This window comes from Lepidochelys kempii, chromosome 1 (assembly GCF_965140265.1).
Source record: "Lepidochelys kempii isolate rLepKem1 chromosome 1, rLepKem1.hap2, whole genome shotgun sequence".
Taxonomy (NCBI): Eukaryota; Metazoa; Chordata; order Testudines; family Cheloniidae; genus Lepidochelys; species Lepidochelys kempii.
The window spans coordinates 264,631,484-264,657,592 of record NC_133256.1 but is presented as its reverse complement, the minus strand read 5'-3'; the positions used below and the strand labels follow the sequence as shown (position 1 = coordinate 264,657,592).

General features: G+C 41.7%; 1 protein-coding gene across 3 annotated transcripts in view; it reads left to right on the top strand.

The window, feature by feature from the left end:
* NR1H4 (nuclear receptor subfamily 1 group H member 4) overlaps window positions 1-26,109 on the top strand; it is a 51,928-nt gene that overhangs the window by 18,429 nt on the left and 7,390 nt on the right. For all 3 annotated transcript variants that reach the window (XM_073327412.1, XM_073327411.1, XM_073327410.1), the window contains 4 exons: window positions 2,155-2,288; window positions 3,645-3,743; window positions 5,897-5,996; window positions 10,744-10,890. In XM_073327412.1, coding sequence (XP_073183513.1) covers window positions 2,155-2,288; window positions 3,645-3,743; window positions 5,897-5,996; window positions 10,744-10,890 — 480 coding nt within the window. The remainder of the gene's footprint in view (window positions 1-2,154; window positions 2,289-3,644; window positions 3,744-5,896; window positions 5,997-10,743; window positions 10,891-26,109) is intronic.

Sequence of the window (26,109 nt, the reverse complement as noted above, 5' to 3'; positions counted from 1 at the left end):
TCTTTCATTCTGTAAATTGAACAGACTACAAAGATCCTGAGATATGACATATTCTCGTACAATACATAAATATCCAAACAAATGCCACCAAAGTGATGATAGCACTCAATGAGTCAGTAAGTGTCATAGGAAAATAAAAACCCATGGAGTTGGACTCAGATTCATTGTTCCACAAATTCAAGAGATCAGGATTCTCTGAGTGACTCATGGCAGCAGAAAAACAACAGATCACAGAAAAAAAAATAGGTTAGTGTAAATAATACTGACTGAGGACACATGAAACTTTTAAACTGGCTGATCATTTTCTCAAATTGGCATATGTGAAACAAAGACCGACAATAGGTGCTGCCATTTGAATCTTTCTCTGCAATGGAAACACTTACTTTGTTACTGGGTATCTCATGTTACTCATAACTTAAACATAAGCATGTTCGAAAGCACTTCAGTGAGGACATTTTGCAAGTCATCATTTAACAAGTTTCAAAGGAAGACCACACCGTATATGGTTGGTTTTAGATCAGGACTTGACAGGGTGGTAAAACCTCAAGCTTCTATTTATACATTGTCTTAAGTTGAAGAAGTTTCTTTGAAATAAAAGGTTACCTTGAACTTTGTTTCAGTTACTCATACCAGAGGGTTGCAATTATAAACACTGAAGAATTTTGCTATAGCAAAAAGGGAGGTAGAGTCTTATAAACATTTATGGCCCTACTCACTAAACGTTTCTATGTCCTTTGCACATAAACCACAAATACGGTGAAATTATTTAACCATCAGCTTCAAATATATTTTTGTACTTATAGTTGCAGTTCTTTAGCGTGACCTGAGTTTCTACTTAAAGGCCAGATTCTGCCACTCTTATTCCGGCTGAATCGCACTCCTAGTCTCACTGAAATGGAGCCATTTCTGGAATTAGAGTAAAATGCTGGCTGCATTGAAATCAATAGGAGGTTTGCAACTAACTTCAGTGAAGCTATAATTTCACCCCCAAAGTACTACTCAGCATAAATAAGAATGGCAGAATCAGGCCTTTAGTGTACAGGACACAAAGCAAACCAAATTTTTCCCAGAAAAGAAATAGGCCAGATCCTCATCTGGTATAAATCAGTGTAGCTCCACTGACTGCCCCAGTTTACATCAGCTGAGGATCTGGCCCAATGGTTTTAGCAGGATTGCTTTACATCTATTCTTTAGAAAAATAAAGCTAGGATGTTGTAAAAATGAGGCAGTACAATCACATACCTTGATGCCAATTATTATCTGCAACATTCCTATCACTGATATTTTCCTATTTCAAGGTACTATATGTAAGTCTTATTTTAATCATGTAAACTTCCTCTTCTCTCAGTGGTGTTGGTAGGTTATTTTATATAGTGCTTAAACAGGAAATTAAAAACATTCACAACTGAATTCAGTGTTTACATATCTTTCCCCACCATCATATACTTTCTGAATGAGTCTCTTTTCCTGTTCTGCATTTTCAAGATTGGAGAGCCAGGCAGACTCCTTGAAAGAAACTCTAAATTGAAGTTCTGTGATGATTATATTCTTAGATCCATTCATACCTGCTTGCCTGTTGGTCAGTTTGCTGGTTTTCTTTTGAGGGTTGGTTCTGTTAATTGTTATTATTTAGTAATTGTTCAGCACAGATGGTGTGCTGGTTGCTGTGCATAATGCACCTAAAGATAGCCCCGACCCAAGTTGTTTACAGTCTATAAGAATAAATACATTAAGTGACAAATATTTAATTTAAGAACACAATAGACTCTAATCAATAATAAACCCTGGGCTTGATTCAATCTGCTAGTGCAAGGGAGGTACAAATTGTGGCAGTTGACCAGATAATGCACTGGATCAGCACATATTTATTTGAGCATAAGCTCACGAAAGCTTGTGCTCAAATAAATTGGTTAGTCTCTAAGGTGCCACAAGTCCTCCTTATTCTTTTTGCAAATACAGACTAACACGGCTGCTACTCTGAAAGCTGTTTTCAGAGAATGTCTTGCATGGGTAAGTCGTTTATTGGTGTTAAAGGGCAATATGTGGGCATGCTCATGTACTTACTTGGTTCCACACTGGTATATGAAAATTAACCTACCCTAATATGTCTTTTGGGGTGTGAATCCTATGAACGTATTATTTGCAATGCTGCAGGTTTGTTAACAGAAATACAATGCAAGTCAAAACGTCTAAGAAAACATGTGAAACAGCCGCCTGATCAGACAGCCAACGAAGATAATGAGGGAGCGGACCTGAAGCAAGTGACATCTACAACTAAAATATACAGGGTAATAAAATTCATGGAAATAGTCTGTACAATAATTAGGATGTTTTAGCTACATGCAAAGAACACAGCATACTATGGTTACACTGAAGTAATTTAGAGAATCGCCTTATGTAGCCAGACACATTTCCCTCAGTGTTTATAGTGTTTACCTATAATTAATGAAATAGCTTTATTTGAGGATCTAAGGCATTAGTCTACGGCAATAACATGTAAAACGGTAACTTCTCATATAGATTCTAAGGGGGGGTATCTTGACCCTAACATGTTAATTATGCATGCATGTACGTATGCACATGCACACGTTAGCATACACATTCCACACAGAGATTAGATCTATGTGGTAGAAATATCCATGGGATAAACTGCAGAGACGTGATAAACTGCAGAAGACACATTAAGTAAGATTCATCACATGGCTGTGCAAATTATCCGTGGATATTTTTACGATACATATTTACAGATCTAATCTCTGCATGGGATGTGTCTATTGAATAATTACGGTTTTATAAATTATCATGCACCTTTGACCACCTCACCTGCACTCTGTCATGAATCCATCTCCCTCAGGACTACTATTAATATGCTAAATCTGAGACCTGCAAACAGTTGCCATAAAAAGATCAGTTTGATAGAAGGAAACATTGCTCTTTCTCCCCAAATGTGGAATTCCAATCCTCCAACACTACCCCCCCCCCAAATTTACAGCTGCCCAACGGCCATGATGGCAATATTCAGTCCTTACTTGCATCAGTTACCGATTTAAATTTGGATACCTTGCTGCCCTTCAGGACTAGAAATAGGAGCAAAGGAAAAGCAAGATTTCTGACATTCCAAATGGACCTAGTGTTTGCTTCTAGACCTGGAATGTGCGGAGATATTAGACCTTAAAATCTGATATTCTTAGGTATAGAAAAGCAATATCAAGTCACGTTAGAGGCTTTTAATGCTTCTTTTGAGCCTTACCCAGTTGGGGACACATAATAATTACGATACCTGAGATATACAGAGTCCAGATGTTTTTTGAAACTCACTAAAACATCTATAAAATAGTTTTTCTGTAAAGTAAGTGTCATGTATAGAATATATGAGGGTGTGGTATTGAGGTTTTGGGGTGTCCACATAACTCACTAATTACCAAACCTGATAATACTTCCACTCCAAACTCATGCTGGTAAAACATTTATACCACTCTATCATTGATCCTTTGTATACATCTGCAGTCTCTAAGGGGCTAGGCAGACTTCTCATCTTGTTGACATCCAAATGTAAGATGTAAATCAATACAAACTTACTGAAGTAAGAGATGCTAGATCACTTCCAGTTACTGAACTTTATGGGTTTTTTTCTGCCAGTATAGGAGAAAGTAGAACTTACCCCAGAACAGCAGAACCTTCTTCATTACATCATGGATTCCTATAGTAAACAAAGAATTCCTCAAGAGGTATCAAAAAAACTTGTAAGTACACAAATTAATTAGTCTTTTGAAAGTTGTTATTTGGGTTGTATGCAGCGACTACGGGGCTTTATTATTATTATTAGCATTAGTTAAGGTGGTGTACTGAGGGCTGTGTTTGAACTGCAAGCTGTCACTTTAAGAGTGGGAGGGTTTTCTGGTCCTGTTTGCAGGCTACAGGCTCTGTAACATCTGGGAGCAGCTTAAAGCAAGTTGGGGTGAGTTATGTCAGTCTGTTTTAGGGAGCAGCCTGTTTCTGCGCTCTTTTTGTTTGTAAACATTTTGAATTCTAAGAAATAAAGCAACCTTCCAGCAAGGATATTTATGGTTTTTTTTTAATTTAATGTTTCTGGGTGTACGTTGTGAACATAAGTTAACATTTATATGAAAGTAGCACCTAGAGCCCTCAACCAGGTTGACACTGTACAAACACATAGTAAATTACAGTACTTGCCCCCAAAGAGCTTACAGTCTAAAAGAAGAGTTTACAATCTAAAAGTATATAAGAAAATCAGAATCTGTTCTTAAATCACTACAATCTGACCATTTCTTTGTTCATTGAACCCAAATATTGAGGAGAAGAGTGTGCATCTTGGGGGAAAGTGACTAACACCCTCAAATCACTCAGATAATGATTAATCACTGAAGACTTTCAAATAGGTAGTATAATGTGATGCTATATTGAATATTGCTTAACTGAAATCTACATTGACTAGTAAAATCTGAATTTGTGTGAATAAACTACAGCCTCCAAGACTGTTGTCATAAAGTCGCCGTCACACACAAACACACATATAAAGACACTTGATCTTTTGGTCTGGCTGAGCACAGCAAAGAATCCAGGAAGTGGGAGGCAAAGGTGGCTTTTTATTGCCTTATCAGACTATGGTTATTCTTCCTAAGGGCAAGTTAGAGGAGCCTTAGGACTAGATCTGGTAAGAAAATAATCGCAAAAAAAATTCGAACTTTGCAACAAGAATATCAAACCAAAAACTTGAAATGTTTCAGTTTTTGGAACCAAAAACTTCTTTTTTTTTCAGTTTTTCCTTTTGGGATTTCTCCCCCCTTTCTTTCTCTCCCTTTCTTTCACCGCCTCTCTTTTTCAGTGGCAAAATGAAAAATAAAAAAAAGCAGAAAAAGGGGAGAAAAGATAAAGGGGGAAAAGAGAGGGGAAAATGGGAGAAAATATTTTGGTTTCCAAGTTTGAAAACTAAAAAAAATTCAGTTTGGGGGAGGGGGTTGTTAAAAAAATGGAAAATGTCAATAAACAAAACAACAACAACAACAAAGAGTTTTGAACAAAATATGTTGACCAGCTCTCCTCAGGGCTCAATCCTTTTGACATTCCACTATACCGGGGGAGTTATGTGGCATGTGCGACAAACTGGCTATGCCAGTTCTATGTCACTTGGGTTTTACAACCACTTCAGTTGCCTAGTTAAATCAGCTATACTGTCCCTTTGCACTGGTGGAGCAATTTTTTGTAATGGTATATTTCTTTTCCCGTCGTTGTGGTGAATCAATGTAGTAGCTGGTCTGAAACTATGCTACTTGTTGCTGCAGTTCCATCAGATCTTGCAAGCACATAGGGTTGGGCCAAGTAAATACTTAGATGGGTGACCTCCAAGGAATATCCTGGGTGCTGTAGGCAGTAATGTTAGTTGAGTAGCTGGCACCCTTCCCCTTGAATCCATATGAACTAATGTTCCAGTGTGGTACTGCTGGAGGTGCGGTTACACACATGATATTGAAAAAGCAAGGTTCTGACCACTTGGGGTCAGTAAAGGTTTCATGCTCTTTTCATAAGTGTAGGACTGTTAACCCTGGTGACCTGGCCAAATTCCAATCTGGAGATGATATTCTGCCTTTCTAAATTCCCAGTGCAGTTGCAACTGAATACAGTGTCTTTCCTCACTCCTTAATCTAAACTACTGTGTAACATTGCTTTGTAGTGGCAAGCAGCTGCCACAATCCACCTGAAATCTTAAAATCCCAAACTTCTGTATACTTTTATTACCTATTATATTACAGAGGTTTTGTGAGGATTAATTAGTAAATATTTGTGTAGTGCTTTGAGATATTCTTACAAAAAGAATGACAGAAGTCCAAAGTGTCAGCTATTATTAACCATTGTTTTTTTAATTTTAAATACTTAGTTACAAGAGGAATTCAGTGCTGAAGAAAATTTTCTCATCTTAACAGAAATGGCTACCAGTCATGTTCAGGTTCTTGTGGAATTCACCAAAAAGTTACCAGGTATGTCACAATGGACCAAATCTTGCTCCCACAGAAATTAATGGCAAGCCTCTAATTGATTTTAGTTGCAGCTTGATTGCTATGTATATCTAGGTAAGTATAGCTGAGAGGATGTATAAAAGTATGTTCCATTGTCCCTGCCAATACACATAAGCCACTGATGCGACCTAAAAAACTGAAGCTTTATACTCCAAGAGACTGCTTTGAAAGACTCAAACTTAACCAGTTTCAGAAGGAATATCCTCTATATCTATTCAAGGACAAAATGTTCCGGGTGTTTTAGAGTCTTTGAAGGTACATTATTTTAAGATAATGTTGCAATGCAAAATATTGCTCCTTAGAATTGACTCTAACACTTCAGAAACTTTATTTTATACCCTGTGCCCCCTTTTCTGTTTAAGCCTTTGGGTCAGTGTCATCCACTGAAATGTGTGTGCTTAGAACATTGGCTTTAAGTGTGTGGAAGGGATGTTTATTCAAGGTTTGTGTTTTGGACTCCTTGAATAATGAATCACAGAATCACATTGAAAATGAGATTTCAGTTTTTCAATTCTCAGTGGAAGAGGCATTATAAAAATCTAGCATCATGCTACCTCGAGAGGCCAAATGTGTCACGGCTCTGTTAGATTCATTCTGAAGCACATCCTGCCCCATCCCACGTGGCTTCAGATACAGCACAAGAGGCAGAGTTTTTCTATTTGGAGAGGAGGAGTGCAGAGTATCTGCAGGTCATCCATCTCTACTCCTGTGCCATGGAACCCATCTCTGTGTGAGGTTCCCCGCACCTTTCTGTGCCGTGTGGCTTGGAGTAAAGAGGCGTGGAGGTAGGGCGGGTAGATCCACTGGTCATTAATCCCTACACAGAGGTTTCTTGAGTCCTTAGTTCAGTGCCCCATCCACTAGACCAGGGGTTCTCAACCTTTTTCTTGCTGAGCCTCCTCCCCCATCCCCAAACATGCCATAAAAACTCCAGGGCCCAGGGGGAAGGCAACCAAAAATTAAAACTCAAAGTGGGGGCTCAGCTCAAAAAGTTTGAAAACCACTCAGGGTGCAGGCAGGGGCTGGCTAGGGGCCATGTGCAGAAAGGGGGTGGGGTAGCTCAGGGTGCAGGGAAGGGGTAGCTAGCAGTTGTGTGCCAGGAGTAGTGGCTGCTCCCCAAGGGCTTTGCCAGCAAGCAGTCAAAGGAGGCTGGGAGTTGAGGAACAGCTGCAGCGCTGGGCACCAGCAGCATGAAGGGGTGCAGGCGGGGGGAGACGGGGAAGTGCCTTGGCTGCCCGCTCCATGGTACCAGCCAGAGCAGCAGCTGCGGTTCCGGCTTCCTGCCTCTGACCTGGCCAGGGGGTGGGGCCTAGGAGCAATGTGGGAGAGGAGGAGGTGAGGGGGTGTGTATGGGCCTGCCCCGCTCTGGTTAAAGCACTGCAATTTATGGGGGAGCAACTCTGCCCAAGGGCTTGGGGTTTCTGTCCTGTGGGGCACCAGAGCTCATGGACCCACTGAAATCAGCTCGCAACTCCCGGGGGGCTGTGGATCCCTCATTGAGAACTGCTGCACTAGACCATTTTGCCTCTCACCTTCATTCATACATACATATTTTCATATTCCAATATGTTAAAATTTCATTTTTTCTAGCATTGCCCTTTTCCTCCCTCTGTTATGGGATTATTTTAAAGCCTCTACAGTATTACAGTTCCAATTGTATTTTCTTTTGCAAACTAATGGGCACAGGTTCACAGGAAATAAATGAAAAAAATAAAGTGAATGAATTTTGAATGGGTTCAGTTCACCGCTGAAAGATGATAATGCTACCAATTCTTTATTAACACTAAAGCAGGAATTTAATTTGTTCTATGCTAATCAAGTTGAAGGCAATCTTACCTGATCCAAAACAAGATTACACACACCTACATGTGTGAGTGAGAGGGGGAGGGAGACTTGGAAGGATGCGAGCCTGGCAGTTTGAAAAAGGAAATAGGGGGGGAAACCCTTACAAGATTTCTGTAATACAGATGGTCTGTTGGCCTCAAGTCAAGAACAAAGTGAGGCCCAAATCTTCAAAAGTCTCCACTAATTCTGACTGCCTCATTTTGGGCACCCAACTTGAGCCTTATTTTCATAGCTGCCGCGCACCTGCAGTTCCCATTGATTTCAACTGGAGGAGGTGGATGGATCCTCAGCACCTAAGAAAATCAGGCAAAAGACTTCCCCTGGGCTCCTGAAATTAGTGGATTCTCTTGAAAATATTGGGCTTGCAGTCTTGTTAGAGTAAAATAACTTTGAGATGGAACTGCGGAACAAATCAAGCTCTTTTCAGAGTTATGTTCATCAGTGTATACTGAGGAAAAAAGGGAAAGGGCCTTCTAGGATCAAATACAACTGCCATTTGAAAATTTAAAGTAGTGAGATTTAGTACAGTTTACTTGTTGTGACTTTAAATCTGTGACTTTAACTATTTCCTTTCATTCTCTGTATTCTATTTCCTTGTTTGTGTGCTGCTTCACAGACTTGGTACAGGCTCATTGTACTGGATTTGTAGTGGCAGTCAGCATGAACTGGGCTTTTCGTAACCTTCAGTTCCACTCTTGTATGTAGAGGCCCCATTCTGCACTCACTGAAGTTTATGGGAGTTTGGCAATTTACTACAATAGGGAAAGAATCCAGGCCCACAGAAAGGATAAATCCCTATCCAAAATATAGGGGGAAGCCTTTATCCAAAATAACAAAGCTTAAAAATAATGAAAAGGAGGCATGATTTTTGATTGCCAGCCCCTTCTTTGCACATATCCCTATACAGCAGAACCTCAAAGATACGAACACCAGAGTTATGGACTTACCAGTCAACCGGACACCCTGTGAAACAAGAAGTCATCAGTCAGGAAGCAGCAGAGACAAAAAACAACCACCACCAAAAAACAGCAAATACTGTACTGCCTCGGGGCTTTAGCCCTGGGGCTCACGGCTTCAGCTATGGAGGGGTTGGGGCTGCAGCCTCAGGGTGTGTAGGAGGGTCTGGAGTCTAGGCAGGGGGAGGGCTGGGGGTTTCTGACCCCCAGGAGCATTGGGGCTCAGAGCTTTAGACTGGGGGGAGCTCTGGGGTTTGGGGCTTCAGCACTGTGACTCTGCTCCTGGCTTCTGCCGCGTGGGGGGTGCCAGGGCTCAGCACTTCAGCCCCACGGATCCGTTCCCAGCTTCAACCCCGCAGGGGTAGCCAGGGTTTGGGGCTTTAGGTATGAGGGAAGCATTGGTTTCAGTCCCAGCGCTGACCCCGTAGCTAAAGCCCCAAGCCCCGGTGCTGCCCCCAGCTGAATCCAGGCTTAAATGTACATGTAACCCTTCTGCCCGTCAGAGTTGGCAGCAACAAGGGCCGGGTTCAATATCTAGGGGATCCATTCCAATAACACAATGGAAAACCGGCTCGAGGCCCCACCCAGTGACCTGGGACAAATATATACCACCCCTGCTGGGCGCCTCCAAGAGGCAATACTTCCCCTCTCGCAAGCACATAGTCTGAGTGTAGCAAAAGTCTTTTAATAACAGAGAGAAACAATGTGGCATTATGTTGGGGAAACACCACCACCAGGATTCATAACACAACCCACGAGCAAAACCCACCCCAAGCAAATTGGGGCATGCCCTTTTCCCTTTGGTTCTTGAGTCCAGCAACCCCAAATCACCCAAAGTCCCAAAAGTCCAATGACCGAAAAGTCTCTGTCCCTGGTCAGGGCAGCCCCAGAGTTCGAAAGTTTATCTGCAGAGTTTTTACCTCCCAACCTGGGTGGAGATTGGGGGGGGGTGTTAAGGGGCACCTTACTTGGTCCAACACTGATGGCCCCACCTCTCCATGGGGCTCCACTCCACCAGCCGCTCTGCTCGCCATCCCACAAACTGAACTGCTCCGCCAGCCGCTCCGCTCACCGTGCTGCAAACAGCTCTACCATATAGCTTCAGGCTCCCCTACTACTTAACACAACACTCAGTGATTTCAGCTCTTTTGTGATTTCAGCTTGTAGTAGGGGAGCCACAGTGCTGGTGCACCATTAGCCCAAAGTGAATTCAGCTCAGCAGCCTGTAACTAGACTCCTAATGGAATCAAAATTAGCTCTGATATTCCACAGTGGAGAGAGGAGGAAGTGCAATTAGCATGTAAGGCCCTCACCAGGGGGCCCATAGCACCAGGTATTAATACCTGTTCCCAGCCTCTCTATTCACAGAGTTTTGGAACCCATGTACCTTGCCTAGCGAGTGCTACTTAGTTGATGGCGAGTCCCTCCATCATAGCAAAAGGCCAAGTACAGTTCCACTGTCCTTGATTCCCATAATCAGGGTAATAACAATTTATTCTTCCTGCCCCAATAACAGAGACACTGGGGATCCCACAGCAGCCAAAGTGACCATTTGGGCAGCTATGGCCTCATTCTAGGTGGGGTGGGTGTGCCTATGCAAATGAGATCAGCCCCTGAAGTTCTTTTCCACAACTTGCCACACCTCACCACCAAATGTCAGGGTGGAGCTCATCCTGACTCTGCTTACATCCACAATACTTAGCAGCCCTGATAAGGACATAGTTAGCTCTTATACAGATGCATGGCATGCCTGCTAACCGAATTCAGCTTAGTGGCCCACTTGGCCACTAAGAACGCTATTGCTTGGCTCAGCGAATATGCAAATGCTAAATAAAATAAATGGCACCTTATGGTTAAGAACTATAGGACTTAAAGTACTGATGTTCTTATTTTTAATATCCTTCCAGGCTTTCAAACCCTTGATCATGAAGATCAGATTGCTTTACTGAAGGGCTCAGCAGTAGAAGCTATGTTCCTTCGTTCAGCTGAGATCTTTAATAGGAAACTTCCTGTAGGAGATGCTGACCTCTTAGAAGAAAGAATTCGCAAAAGCGGTAGGTGCTTTATTTAGTGGAAAAAAGACCTGCTTTCATGGGTCAGCATTTGTCCTTGAAATGTTAGCTCAGAATGTTTATAATTGGTAATGAAATAGTTTATTTGAATGTTGTTCTTCTCAGTCAGCCTTGAGTGCAAAGGTCATGAGGTAAATGTTTAATCATAATTTCATTGTAAACATTATGAATTAGCCTATATCAAAGAAACTAATGTATCTCTTCAAGGGTGAGTATAAAAGAACTGTGACAATAAAATGCCATTTTATTGTGTTGTTCAAATAAAGTGTCAGTTTATATGCTTGTAAATGTCATTAATATAACAAAAGAATTATAGGTTATTACTGTGTATGATTGAGAGGGAAAAAACCCTGCCTCTCTGGGTCAGTTGGTAAGAAGGATCACGGAGAATAAAGAGCACTGAACAATGATGGTTGTAATGTATTTTCAGTACACATTCCGCTTCATAAGGGCTCTCAAAGGTCTGGTCTGCATGATGGAATTTTACAGTGTCTGAACACAGATCTCAACAATTGAGAACAACAACAGCTCAATAACAGCTGAATAGGGACTGAACGCGGGTTAGGAATTGTTGTAGACTTGGAAAAGTTCTGTATTGTGCCAAGTCACTGTACTTACATTTCAGTGTAGAGTATGTAGAACAGTATAAACAAGTCATTGTATGAAATTTTAGTTTGTACTGTCTTTGCTAGAGCTTTTTATGTAGTCTGTTGTAAAACTAGGCAAATACTAGAGAATTTAATGTACCCCCGGAAGACCTTTGTGTACCCCCAGGGGTATGCTGATTGAGAACCACTGAGCTAGTGAACAGGAGCAGCTAACAGGGGAGTTTTGCGAGGGAGTTTAGAGAAGGAGCCTGAAAGCCAGATACACATTATTAACAGTCTCTAAATTTAGGCCAGTAAACACTCCCACCCAAAATAATAACAACAACAACAAAAGCTACATGAGTAGAAAGAATGAAGGCAGAAGTCCAGCAGCAGAGTGGAGGCTATCCAGTTTATTGCACTGAATGCAAAATGTATGATTACGTGCCTTGTGGCATATGTGTGCATTCAGTGCAGGGAACTTGTGGTCCTCAGAGACAGTGTACGGGCTTTGGAGACCATAGTGGCTTACCTGGAGGAGCTAAGGGAGGCAGAGAGGTACATAGATGAGACTTTCCAGGACACAGTAGAATGGTCCCACCCTCAGTCCGACAGCCTCTGTGCTGTTGAGAAGGATGAAAGTCTTGGGAAGAACATCAAAGTGGAGTGGAGGGAAGAGATCCTATAGTTGGGATCCTCCTTCCAGATGATTTCATGGTATACTCTCGCACTGAGGATATCTCTCCGAGGGAGGGGACCCAAGTTATTAGAAAGAGACAGGTAATAGTAATGGGGGATTCAATCATTAGAAGTATAGATAGCTGTGTTTGTGATGACCTGGAGAATCACATGGTGACTTGCCTGTCAGGTGCAAAGGTTGCAGATCTCTGGAGACATCTAGACAGGCTTATGTGCAGTGCTGGGGAGGAGCCGGTGGTCGTGGTGCATGTACCAGTGAAATAGGGAAAGACAGGTGAGAGGTCCTGGAGGCCAAATTTAGGCTACTAGGTAAGAGATTGAAGTTCAGGACCTCCAGGGCAGTGTTCTCTGAAATGCCTCCAGTTCCATGAGCAGGGCCAGTTAGACAGGCAGCACTGGAGGGCCTCAATGCGTGGCTGAGACAATGGTGTAGGGAGGAGGGGTTTAGATTTATTAGGAACTGGGGAACTTTTGGGGAAAAGAGGAGCCTATACAGGAAGGGTGGGCGCCACCTAAACCAAAATGGAACCAGATTGCTGGCGCGTCAAATTAAAAAGGTCGTAGAGCAGTTTTTAAATTAAGGTCTGGGGAAAGCTGATAGGTGCAGAGAAGCACATGGTTCAGATGGAGGCATCCCTTAGGGGAGGATCTATTAACGGGGAATCTCTGTATGTTAGTAAAGAGGAGAGGATAGAAGCTGATAAAGTACAGATTGGAGCTGAAGACAAACAGATGAAAAAGAGTGCCATTCAATTCCATCATATAATGGTAGACAACTAAAAAGTGACAAATTTTGTAAGTGCTTGTATACAAATGCTAGAAGTCTATATACTAAAACTGGGAGAACTTGAATGCCTGGTAATAAATGAGCCTATTGATATAATAGGCATCACAGAAACTTGGTGGAACGATGATAATCAATGGTAGATGGTAATTCCAGGGTACAAAATACATAGGAATCACAGAGTAGGTCGTGCTGGTGGGGATGTGGCACTATAAAGAAAGCATAGAGTCAAATATAGTAAAAATCTTAAATAAATCAAATTGTATAGTAGAATCTCTATGGATAGAAATCCCATGCTTGAATAATAAGAATATAGTGGAAGGAATATACTACCAACCCCCTGACCAGGATGGTGACAGTGATTGTGAAATGCTCCAGGAGATCAGAGAGGCTATAAAAATAGAAAACTCAATAATAATGGGGGATTTCAACTATCCACATATTGCCTGGGTACATGTCACCTCGGGATAGGAGGCAGAAATAAAATTTCTAGACACCATAAATGACTACTTCTTGAAACAGCTAGTCCTGGAACCCACAAGGGGAGAAGCAATTCTTGATTTAGTTCTAAGTGGAGCACAGGATTTGGTCCAAGAGGTGAATATACATGAAGTTCTCAGTAATAGTGACGATAACATAATTAAATTTAACATTCTTGTGTGGGGAAAGAAATACTAAAGAAGCCCACTGGAGTAACATTTATCTTTAGAAAGGAGAACAACATAAAAATTAGGAAGCTAGTGGAAATTAACAGGTACAGTCACAAATGTGAAATGCCTGCAAGCTGCATAGAAACTTCTTAAAAACACCAAAATACAGGCTCAAATTAAATGTATACCCCAAATTAAAAAACATAATAAGAGGACCAAAAAGTGACACCATGGCTAAACAACAAAGGAAAAGAAGTGGTTAGAGGTAAAAAGGCATCATTTGAAAATTGGAAGTCAAATCCTACTGTTTCCCGCATAATTTAGGGCTCTCTCCTCCCGCTCTGGGAGCAATGGCCTTCTGCGGGTTAATGGGACCTTTTCCCAGTGAAAGAGCCTTTATCAGAAAATAAATATTCTTAAACATGTACATGTATTTATTAGCAATCAACATTTATACCCTCCCCTAATCTTATTTTCCAAAAGATGAGGCCTCCCTCCAGGAATTAATTAATTATGTCAGGCCAGGCCTTTGCTACTTTCCCCTAATTCTTTTTATATCAGTGTTTGTCTTTGCATTATATTTTTATCTTTCTGTGCTTTTGCACATTTCCAAAACCACAGGGTGGTAGTCATTCAAACTACCATTAAAAATAGGCTTACAATGCAAACTAGAGGGTGCAAGCTTACCTCCTTTTTATGCTATTAAAACTTCTAAAATATCCCAGACAGTAAATTTCTTGAGGACCCATGGCCTCCAAAGAGCCGGGCAAAATAACCTTCCATTCCCCTCCTGGTTTCACTATATATAGTCTTGCCTCCCCCAGACTTTCCTGCCCAAAAGTGATGGGGTTAAAAGTGTGTGTTTGCAGGACTGCTTTCCCTCTGACCAAAATAAAGGCAAAACAGTAATCATTTTGCAGCTGATTCTGATACTCTTACTCATATTGAATAGGTCCTTGCTCCAGCAGTAGTCCCAGTGATTTTGAAATTAATCAGATTACTCATGGACTGAGGTACTACTCTGCATGAGTAGGGGGTATCAGTGTCAGGCCCTTGGATATTTGCAATGTATATAGCTTCAGATAATGTAAAGGGAAAAAAAGCATTGTCAGTACAATTCTCTCATCAAAAATTTTCATTACCTTAGGCTTGAACATACAATGCAACATGCAAATATGCAAAGAATACCTAAGTTTACTTCCTCCGTACTTTGTTGAACTTATACCAGTTAGTTAGAAAGCTGCAAATCTGCAATGTTTGGCTGTAAATTTTCTCCACTTTAGAGAGGGACAGTTATTATGAAATGCAAAATGATACTTTTGTCTATCTCACAAATGCACTCTGTTAAGCTCAACAAATATTTCTTTCATACGCCATCTGCCACTGACTTATTATAGGATGCTTCTAGAATCTTAAAATATGGTAGGAATTTAATGGAATATGTAGCCCAGACCCCAACAAAATTAACATAATAATATGCTACGGGATAGAAAAATTACAGACTCTTTTTGCAAAAAGAAAAGGAGGACTTGTGGCACCTTAGAGACTAACAAATTTATTTGAGCATAAGCTTTCGTGAGCTACAGCTCACTTCATCGAAAGCTTATGCCCAAATAAATTTGATAGTCTCTAAGGTGCCACAAGTCCTCCTTTTCCTTTTGCAGATACAGACTAACACGGCTGCTACTCTGAGACTCTTTTTGGTGTTTTGAAGACTAAGGTATAGACACATGAACTGTTGTAGCATGCCTGACAGTTTGTTAGTCTACTGCAGTGGTTCTCAAACTAGGGCCACCGCTGGTTCAGGGAAAGCCCCTGGCGGGCAAGGCCGGTTTGTTTACCATCCGCGTCCGCAGGTTCGGCCGATCGTAGCTCCCACTGGCCGCGGTTCAGCGCTCCAGGCCAATGGGGGCTGTGGGAAGTGGCACGGGCCGAGGGATGTGCTGGCCGCCCTTCCTGCAGCCCCCATTGGCCTGGAGCAGCGAACCGCGGCCAGTGGGAGCCACGATCGGCCGAACCTGCAGATGCGGCCGGTAAACAAACCGGCCGAGCCCTCCAGGGGCTTTCCCTGAACAAGCGGCTGCCCTAGTTTGAGAACCACTGGGAACCACAAACTTTAGAGGAAAAATGCTTGTCTGAAAACTCACCACAACACAGCTGTTCATATTTTATATTATTTGGGCAGTTTGTTTAAAATGAATCAATAATTAGAGATAAATAATTCCATATTGGAAAGTAGTCTAGCACATAAAAAAAATGGAATCTCACTTTAGTAAGTAGTCACAGGGTCAAACTTCAGAATTGGATTATTAATATCTGGGGTCTAAATTTTCAAAAGTGACTAGTGATTTGGGGTGACTCTGTTTTAAGGTGTCCAACTTATTACACCCTAAAGGGGCCTAATTTTCATAAAGCACTGAGCACCTATCTTCTGAAAATCAAATTTCTTTAAGTTGTCTTAAGTTGGACACCCCAAAATTAAAGCAATTTTCACTTGTCATCTTTGAAAATTTTAGTTAAGGTGTATATGTAAGCATAAATATTACTAATGCAATTCATTTATATACACAAGTTATTGGGCTCAATACAGGGGTAACTGGGTGAAATTTAATGGCCTGTGATATACAGGAGGTCAGATTAGATAATCTACTGGTCCCTTCTGGCCTTAACCCCCATGAATATGTTGTACTAAAAATTGCAGACACCCACTGCCATTATTTCTTGTTACGAAAATGCTAAACAAATAATTCAGGCAAAGAATTTAAAACTAACCTAGGTAAGAAGGCAAAATCCAAGAGCAGTAAAAAATATGATGCAGAGGGGAGAACAATGCAAAACAAGCAGCAAACGTGCAAGACAAAATTGAATGAAAAGAAAAACCACACAAACAGAAAAAAGAACCACTGAGGAAACATAAATATAGCTGAGCAAAATTCAAAGCAGGTAAGCATACTATATAAAAGGATAAGGATGAGAGTAGAGGGAAGCAATAATGTATCAGGAATACTTGGAGCTTCTAGAAGGGCACCAAAGACTGACCCTCTTAAAAAGGAGTAGTATATTTTTGAATTTCGTCCTTAGTCAGAACTTCAATCCATATAGGATCATTTTTAGATGTAGGCGAGTGTCTAAATGTCAGCTGGGTCCTATTGTCAGGCTTTGATATATGGACCCATGAAAATGGGGAAAAACTGCCTGAAAGTCGCAAGCTGTCCACTGTTTTGTCATCTGTCATGATGTGCTCTTAGAAATGGCTTTCATCTATTAATATTTATGCTATTCCCCCTCTACAGTTGTATTGAATTTAACATTTTCCTGATAAAGAAACCATAGAGATCTGGTGGCGATGACCTTTCAGCATTAGCAGCTTTCATTTGATTCTTATGCTGATGCAATATGGTTTTATTTATTAGTGTGACTAACATACTGGCTAAGTAGCAGCACATCTCACCAACTGTCTTGTTTATGCCCTCAGGGTTTTTTACATAATACGATATAAAAGTTCTTTCTTTAAATGTTGCTGAAACTGAATTCCTCTCCTATGTGGGCTACCGAGGAAACCTATTTAACGTTAATGAAAGCTTGTGCCTTTTTTTTATGTTAATTGATGCTGCAGAATGCGTACCACATTGCAATTACCTGGTTATTTCTGTGAAAGGCTGACATCTCAGGAATATGCCTAGTTTACTTCTGTAATTTTAAAGGTGCTTTGCAGATTCCACTTATTGATAGTGCAATATTATTAAAACGTTTATGAAGGGCAAAATATTTTCTCAATGAGTATTTATACATTGTAACTATGATGACACTGCTTTTCTGGAAGTCATTAAGTATCAGATTCTGATTCTTTTACTCTAGCACATTATTCCACGAATAAGCCTGTCGATATCAGCGTTAAGGAATAAAATGCTACTTCACATCAGTAAGTGTGGTAGAATCTGGCTCTAATTTTTCAGTGAGTAGAAGAATACCTGTCAGTGTGAAATACACTATTGCCTATTGCCCTTTAGCACCTGAAACCCATCAACAATGAGATAAAGGCAGGAAGGGAAGTAACCACTTTATTCTAAAATATTGGTAAGAGTCTACATTCTGTCCTTGCATGTGAACACGTGGTTCCCACTGATTTCAATAAGAGTCTCTCATGTGCACTCAAAAGCAAAATTTGGCTCAGGAATAATGGACAATCACTTCCAGTATTTCCAGCTTTATACATAATAGTAAATTAATAATAATACTAAAATAAATTATTATTGTTGTTATTATTTATTAATTACTTGTATTACTGTAGCATCTAGGAGTCCTAGCCTTGGACCAGTACTCCATTGTACCAGCTGCTGTACAGACACAGAACAAGAAGACAGTCCCTGTCCCCAAGAGCTTACAATCTTAGTATCAGACAAGAGACAACAGATAGGGGAGTGCCAGGAAACAATGAGGCATTATTGATCAGCATGACAGGGAGTGGTCTCAACATACAAGCAGCCCACATGTTGTCAAGATTTTTGCATCATACTAAAGGAGAGTTTTAAGGAGGGATTTGGAGAGGACTAAAGACTTAGCTTTGAAGATGTGTACGGGGAACTGCTCCCACATGTGAGGGACAGCGTGAGAAAAGTTAAATTTTCAAACAAATACCTTTGTACTAAGTGGTCAATGGAGGCTGGTATCTTGGGCCAATCGGACACGAGAGTTGACTCCTTGTTAGTGAATGTGAGAGGATAGGAAAGGATAGGGCCTTGAAAGTGAAGACAGGTAGTGTCTGTTTGATGAGATAGAGAAGGAGGAGCCAGTGGAGGGATCGCCAGAAAGCGTGACATGATCAAAGTGATGGTCTAGGAAAAGATCTTTGCAGCAGTATTCTAAATAGATGTCAGTGGGGCAAGATTGTATTTGTCAAGGTCAGAGTAAAGGGTGTTGCAGTAATTGAGACACGAGATGAGAGCCAGGATGAGGGCTTTAGCTGTGTGGATGGCTAAGAAAAGTTGTATCTGAGAGATGTTTTTCAGCAAGACTTAGATTTGGCTGGGAGTGAGGACCCACAAATAGTTCTAAGAAGAAAATAATGCCCAGGTTATAGCCCGAGTGACGGACAGGATGGTAGTGTTGTCCACAGTGACACAATTTTTAAAACACGTTCAAAATGGAATTGCTGAAAAAGAAGAAGACAAAAACAAGCAAATAAACACAACCTCTTTAAAACTCGATGTTTTAACGTCTTCCGTAACATTTCACTGCATTGTAATACACACAGCCATGGGTATATATAGAATGGGAAAATTCTGTTCATGAATATTTCAGAGCCACATGAAGTAGCCAATTCCATATTCCTGCATTATAGCTAGATAAATAGGTGTAAGTGTTTAATTCGTATCTACAGAGGCAGGGGAATACTGCATTCTAATTGCAATACACAGGGAATTTTCTACTAAATTTGCACACTGAGACAGACCACAGAGAACACAACCGCTTTCCTTCGATATAAATATGCTTCCCAAGCTGACTACTACTGTATGTTTACATATATAGACTAGAGTCACCAACACTAAGGGAAGTGTAAATTATACTTCCTTGCCAGCCAGGCCTTCTTCCCTACCTGCAGGTAATTCCCCCAACGGAGGGTGTGTGGTGTTTCCACCACCACCTTCCCTCAGGGGGTTTCTGCTGGGGTAGTACTGAAAGTGGGTTGGGTTGTGAAACAAGTCACAGACCTGGCACATACAATTTCTAGGGAGTGAGCTGGGTTGCTGAGGGGTGCACATTTTAATTGCTGCCCGGGGAAGCCCTTCTGGTTGGGTGCTTTTCCCACTTTCCTACCGCCTGGGGAAGAGTAGCCAATCAGGGCTGATGCAGGTAGGAGGCAGAGCTCTCTTCCCCTCCCCTCAGCAACCTGACACCATTCTCAAGGTGGGAGGACAGGGGCATCATATTCTATTGCACGGGGGACAGTCGCTTCCCCCCAGCCTTGGTTTTCCCTTCCCCAGACCTTTCCTAGCTCCTTGCCAGTTGACACTATGTTGCCTCCCCAGGGCTGGGGTAGGAGGGGGGGACACTGCTGTGGTGCGGCCTGGGCTGGGGCTCCTAATCTGCATGTTGCTCCTTCTGCTCACTGGCTGGGCAGGAAGCAGCAGCGGCAGTCTGGACTGGAGCTGACAATGCAGAGGGAACCTGCCCCCAATCCTTGCCCTAGGCTGGCCATCACTGAGACACCTTCCTCAAGCTTTCCACCCCCCTACTCCCTGGGATAAGATGGCCATGCCATGCCACCACCCTGCCTACATCCAGGATGGGACCGCGCTCCTCCCCCATGAGCAGCTGTGGCCTTAGCAGGAAGGTGGGATGCTGAAGTGATGCCCCTGGGAGGAGGGAGATAAGGAGCCAGGCAGCCCATGCCAGTTCTGCTACCACCTCACTCCTGTGAGCAATGGGCTGCTTCCTCTGCCCCCCAATTCCCTCCCTGCAACACCCACCCTGGGAAGTGGGAGAGAGGACTCTACTGCAGCCCCCTCAGGTTTGGGGGGATGAAACCCCCCACAAGCTGCAGTAGGAACAGAGGTGGGGCTGGGGGGACAGAATTTATGAGTGGCAGATTGGGGGACAGGATTGATTTGGGGGTGGGAGACAGAATTAATTGCTGAGCATGGGATGGGCAGATGTGGGCGTGATAAGACCCCCACTTTTCCAAACCATGTTAAGCATTGGCTGGGTAGCTTCTTTGGTCTGCAGTTGTGGTTCCATTTGAGCCTCACTGGTGAATGTGGAGGAGATGCACCACTTCCTTCACTGGTCATGACTTCTTCTCAGCTAATGCCTCTCCCTGCTCATCTCCCTAAGAGTACCTGATGGAGGAGAGGTCAAGTGTCCACTTTCTGGTCCTGCAACCTCTCTACTAAGTCGACTATGCCCTGCCAGGCTCTACACCGCTCGCAGCCAGCAGAGACCCTGGGTGTATCTGCCCCAATTATTATAGGGTCCTGTGATGAATTTCACTGTTAACATTCAAATAAAATAAAAGTCAAAGTTTCCAGTGAAAGTTTCTGATTCTGGAAAACAATTTTGATAGACAAGATTCTGTGAGAGATAAGTTATAATTTAGTGAGTAATTAATACATTTTGTTTTCCATAAAACAACAGTTCATTTACTGCTAGGATTAATATCCACTGGCACCTTCACACTTATCCAGATGAAAGATCTTTTCATCCATATTAACAACACAGTATTAGTCATTGTTAATTAGAACAAAACATTCTCCCTGGTAGAAGTTTTTTAAAAAAACATCTAGATGTCATAAACACTTCTCTAAAGCTTACCTTCAGGTACGTCTGTTTAATTTTTATTATTGAAAAGAGGCAAATGAAAATAAACACATACAGAAAATGTAGCTTATAAATAAATGTAGTGATAAATACTGACTGGCTACTAGGGAAAGGAATACTCATTTTCTCTGGTTTTAACCAGCTAACTGCTTAGGGCCTGAAGCTGCGGACATCATTCACATTGCCTTTAAGGAGTGTTTCGCCAGTCTAAGGATTGCAGGACTAAACCCTTAAAAGCAAGATAAAAATCATGTATATGAAACCATGGATATTAATAAAGTTGTACAATAGGTAAAGTGGGCTGGACAAATAAGAGTCTCCGCTTTGATGAGCTTTCATGAAAAGATTTCATGACTATCTCCCATTGATTTCCCTAGAAGTTGCATCAAGTCATTAGACAGTAAAGCTTTTCAAGGCAGAGACTCTTATTTGTTTAGGACACTTTACTCATATACTGAAGTCAATGAAATGACTCCATAGAAGATGGATCAACCCTTGTAGGCCCAGATCTGTATGATACATGACATTACAAAATGGCACACAGAGTAGAGCATGTTCTTTGTAGCTGAAATGCTTCACAGAACAAATGGGACTAGCAGAAGATTTTTGAAAGAGGGAAGAAGGGGTGGCTGATGAATATTAATCAGGAAGATGTGCCTACAGAACAATATATAGCACAGATTTCTTCTACATCTCGTACAGATTTTTTATAAACAAAAGTAAGAGCTAGCTTATTTTTTCTCAAAAAGAAAAGGAGGACTTGTGGCACCTTAGCGACTAACAAATTTATTTGAGCATGAGCTTTCGTGAGCTACAGCTCACTTCATCGGATGCTCACGAAAGCTTATGCTCAAATAAATTTGTTAGTCTCTAAGGTGCCACAAGTCCTCCTTTTCTTTTTGCGAATACAGACTAACATGGCTGCTACTCTGAAACCTGTCCTTATTTTTTCTGTTCTTGGTGAAGCCAGAAAGACTTTTAAAATCAAATTAAAAATTTAGAATAAAACTACAAACACAATATGTCTTGGCTTCACTTCTAAACTGCAAACTGCAGCAGTGACATTTGAGAAGGTCCCATAACTCCCCCTAATTACTATCCAAACACCACCTATAATGTGGTTCTTAAGCACCTGAAGGGAGATGAGACCACCTCTATATATGTCATAATAGCAATTTAAAAAAAACAATCAGGCATTTTAAACATTTCTATTTTTTTTTCTGATGGGGTTTATTAAGTCCAAACTGAAATATTTTCAGTCATATAAGAAAACAGCTCCCTCTTGTGATGAAACAGCAGTTAGTGCATGATGAAATAGTGTGGAAGAGCTCTGTAGAAAGATGAATAGAACAAAACCAGAAAAGCCTCTTCCACTGGGGCTTATCATTTTACATATTTAGCTAACAATAGTCTCTTGCTTCATTCGACTATTGAAACATTGCAAAATTCTATTCTTTTTGGTTTCAACATAAACATACTCTCTAATACTGTAGCACTCCTTTTCATTCTTTCCTCCCTTTCCTGTTTATTATTATAAAATTTATTATTTGTATCACAGTGGTGCTGAGGTCAGGGCCTCATTGTGCTAGGCATTGTACAGGCATATACGACTTGTCAACACTGACAACACTACAGCGACACAGCATAGACATTACCTACACCAATGAGAAAGATTCTCCTATCAGCGTAGGTAATCCACCTCTCTGACAGATGATAATAGGTCAGTGGAAGACTTCTTCCATTGACCTAGCACTAGATAAAGACAGATAAGGCAGCCATGGATCAGAGAAGGTGCAGGGAAACCCCAGCCATTTCCCCCTATGTAGGAGCCACTAGAGAATCTCTCTACCATGGGATGATCTTTCCATGGCCACCTATGCCTGTTTTAGATCCAGATTCCACTGCTGGCATGGTGCAGAGTGACTACACCCTTCTCCAGAATTGGGACCTCTGATTGTTGTCATTTTTATTTTGCTTTGGGTACACTGTGTATCAGAGAGGCTAAAGAAAACAGCGTAGAAACTCATCACCACCAATGCCAACCATTCAAAGCTCAAGTCAGCACCCCAAAAAATGTGATTGGCTGAAAAATCATGAGATTTTAAAATAAACTACACTTGGGGCTCCTTTTGTTTGCCTTCTAGCTTTTGAGACGTTGGGGTACCCTCTAGTCATGTTTTCAAGCTTTTCTCCACAACCATAAGGGCTAGAAACTTTTTTAAAAAACAAAAGCTGGGATTCTCATATAATCACTTGACTGCAGGGGCTGAAGTACCAGATGTCATGAGACAATCAGGAGAGGTGGCAACAAAGGAAACTGGGGGAGAGCAATGAGTCAGGAGTGGGAAGGAGGCAGTCTTGCTAGGATTCTCCCTTCCCTCTCCTATTTTCCATGCTTCCAATCAAGACGACGATGGTAATCTAATGGCACAACAAATTTGGACATGTTTTGTTTGCTCCCAGACCTTCATGCAGTCATTTTTGTGCCATTCGCTTCCAATGGGGAGTTCTTTCTGGCAACCGCCAATGCTAAACTGTACAGATCTTTTACATTTTTCAGTTTTCATATGAGCTTTGGCATTTAATTTTGTCATATTTAATCATAGTGGTACTTTTAAAAAGCATTCTCTTTCTAAAGGAATAGATGAACCTGAAAGCTTAGTGAAACAGTTGTTCAACATTTTAAATAGCTAACTCTGATAATTATGAGAAAAATTACAGTGGAAAATTAGAGGCTCTGGCTGTAGTTCATTGTTTTTGAAGCCCCAAGAGTACAATTAACTCACATATGACAAGCGGACACTTGTCATACATTTCTGCTTCATTGATTCTGACCCTTCTAAAAAGGGCCTGACTATGTGAAAACTTGTGATAAGAGCTTCAGTACTGCAGTTCGTAACCTGAAATTAACACAGGTGGTTAATGTTGTATGTTTAATTACAGTGTGCACCATGGGTTAGATTTACTCTCCAAAGAGTGTGTTCTTTGTTGCTAGTTTATTCCAAACCGTAGAAATGTTTATTTCTATAGCAGCAGCAGAAAGTGACTAATCATAGTTTAGTCAAGTGACCTCTCAATTTTTCGATTTTGCTTCCTGTGGCTTTGCATCCACTGATTTTCACTTTGAGTTTTCGGGTTTGAACAATCTCCAAACCTCAAAGCAAAATGTGACTAAAACTACAAAGTTTAGCTTCCTTTTTGTGTAAATCATGAAAAACCACAGTGGTTTCCACCCAAAGCCTTAACTTTTAGCCAAGATTAGCTCAAAACTCAGAAATACGTTTCTTCCTAGGGATTGAGATAACTAAAGAACAAGTCACAAAGTTTTCACTTTTGGAAATAGAGTAGGATCCCTTCCTTCAAACCTATGGCATTGCTACTGCAGAACCACTGGTGTGGAATTCTAAACACACCCCAGATGCCCACCATCAGACAGCTTTAAGCAGCTGTATTAAGCAATCTTGCAAAAGCCCTATTTTAATATGAAAGTTATAATGCACCCTGCTCTCCGATAAAAAAGGCATGAATTAATTGGGCCTGATTCTCAAGTGCACTAAGGCACAGTGTAAAGGAGATAAAGTGGGTTTGAATGTAATTTAAGTCCAGAGTGCTGTAAAGGTGCCTGAGCATAAATAAGAATCAAGCCCATGGTCTCTAGACCGAAGAGTCACAGAATCATAGAATCATAGAATATCAGGGTTGGAAGGGACCTCAGGAGGTCATCTAATCCAACCCCCTGCTCAAAGCAGGACCAATTCCCAATGAAATCATCCCAGCCAGGGCTCTGTCAAGCCTGACCTTAAAAACTTCTAAGGAAGGAGATTCCACCACCTCCCTAGGTAACGCATTCCAGTGTTTCACCACCCTCCTAGTGAAAAAGTTTTTTCCTAATATCCAACCTAAACCTCCCCCACTGCAACTTGAGACCATTACTCCTTGTTCTGTCATCTGCTACCACTGAGAACAGTCTAGATCCATTCTCTTTGGAACCCCCTTTCAGGTAGTTGAAAGCAGCTATCAAATCCCCCCTCATTCTTCTCTTCTGCAGACTAAACAATCCCAGTTCCCTCAGCCTCTCCTCATAAGTCATGTGTTCCAGTCCCCTAATCATTTTTGTTGCCCTCCGCTGGATGCTTTCCAATTTTTCCACATCCTTCTTGTAGTGTGGGGCCCAAAACTGGACACAGTACTCCAGATGAGGCCTCACCAATGTCGAATAGAGGGGAACGATCAGGTCCCTCGATCTGCTGGCAGTGCCCCTACTTATACATCCCAAAATGCCATTGGCCTTCTTGGCAACAAGGGCACACTGTTGACTCATATCGAGCTTCTCATCCACTGTAATCCCAGGTCCTTTTCTGCAGAACCGCTGCCTAGCCATTTGGTCCCTAGTCTGTAGCGGTGCATGGGATTCTTCCGTCCTAAGTGCAGGACTCTGCACTTGTCCTTGTTGAACCTCATCAAATTTCTTTTGGCCCCATCCTCCAATTTGTCTAGGTCCCTCTGTATCCTATCCCTACCTTCCAGCATATCTACCTCTCCTCCCAGTTTAGTGTCATCTGCAAACTTGCTGAGGATGCAATCTACACCATCCTCCAGATCATTTATGAAGATATTGAACAAAACCGGCCCGAGGACCGACCCTTGGGGCACTCCACTTGATACCGGCTGCCAACTAGACATCACTACCCATTGAGCCTGACAATCTAGCCAACTTTCTATCTACCTTATAGTCCATTAATCCAGCCCATACTTCTTTAACTTGCTGGCAAGAATACTGTGGGAGACCGTGTCAAAAGCTTTGCTAAAGTCAAGGAATAACACGTCAACTGCTTTTCCCTCATCCACAGAGCCAGTTATCTCTTCATAGAAGGCAATTAGGTTAGTTAGGCATGACTTGCCCTTGGTGAATCCATGATGTCTGTTCCTGATCACTTTCCTCTCCTCTAAGTGCTTCAGAATTGATTCCATGAGGACCTGCTCCATGATTTTTCCAGGGACTGAGGCTGACTGGCCTGTAGTTCCCAGGATCCTCCTTCTTCCCTTTTTAAAAGATGGGCACTACATTAGCCTTTTTCCAGTCGTCCGGGACTTCCCCCGATCGCCATGAGTTTTCAAAGATAATAGCCAATGGCTCTGCAATCACATCCGCCAACTCCTTTAG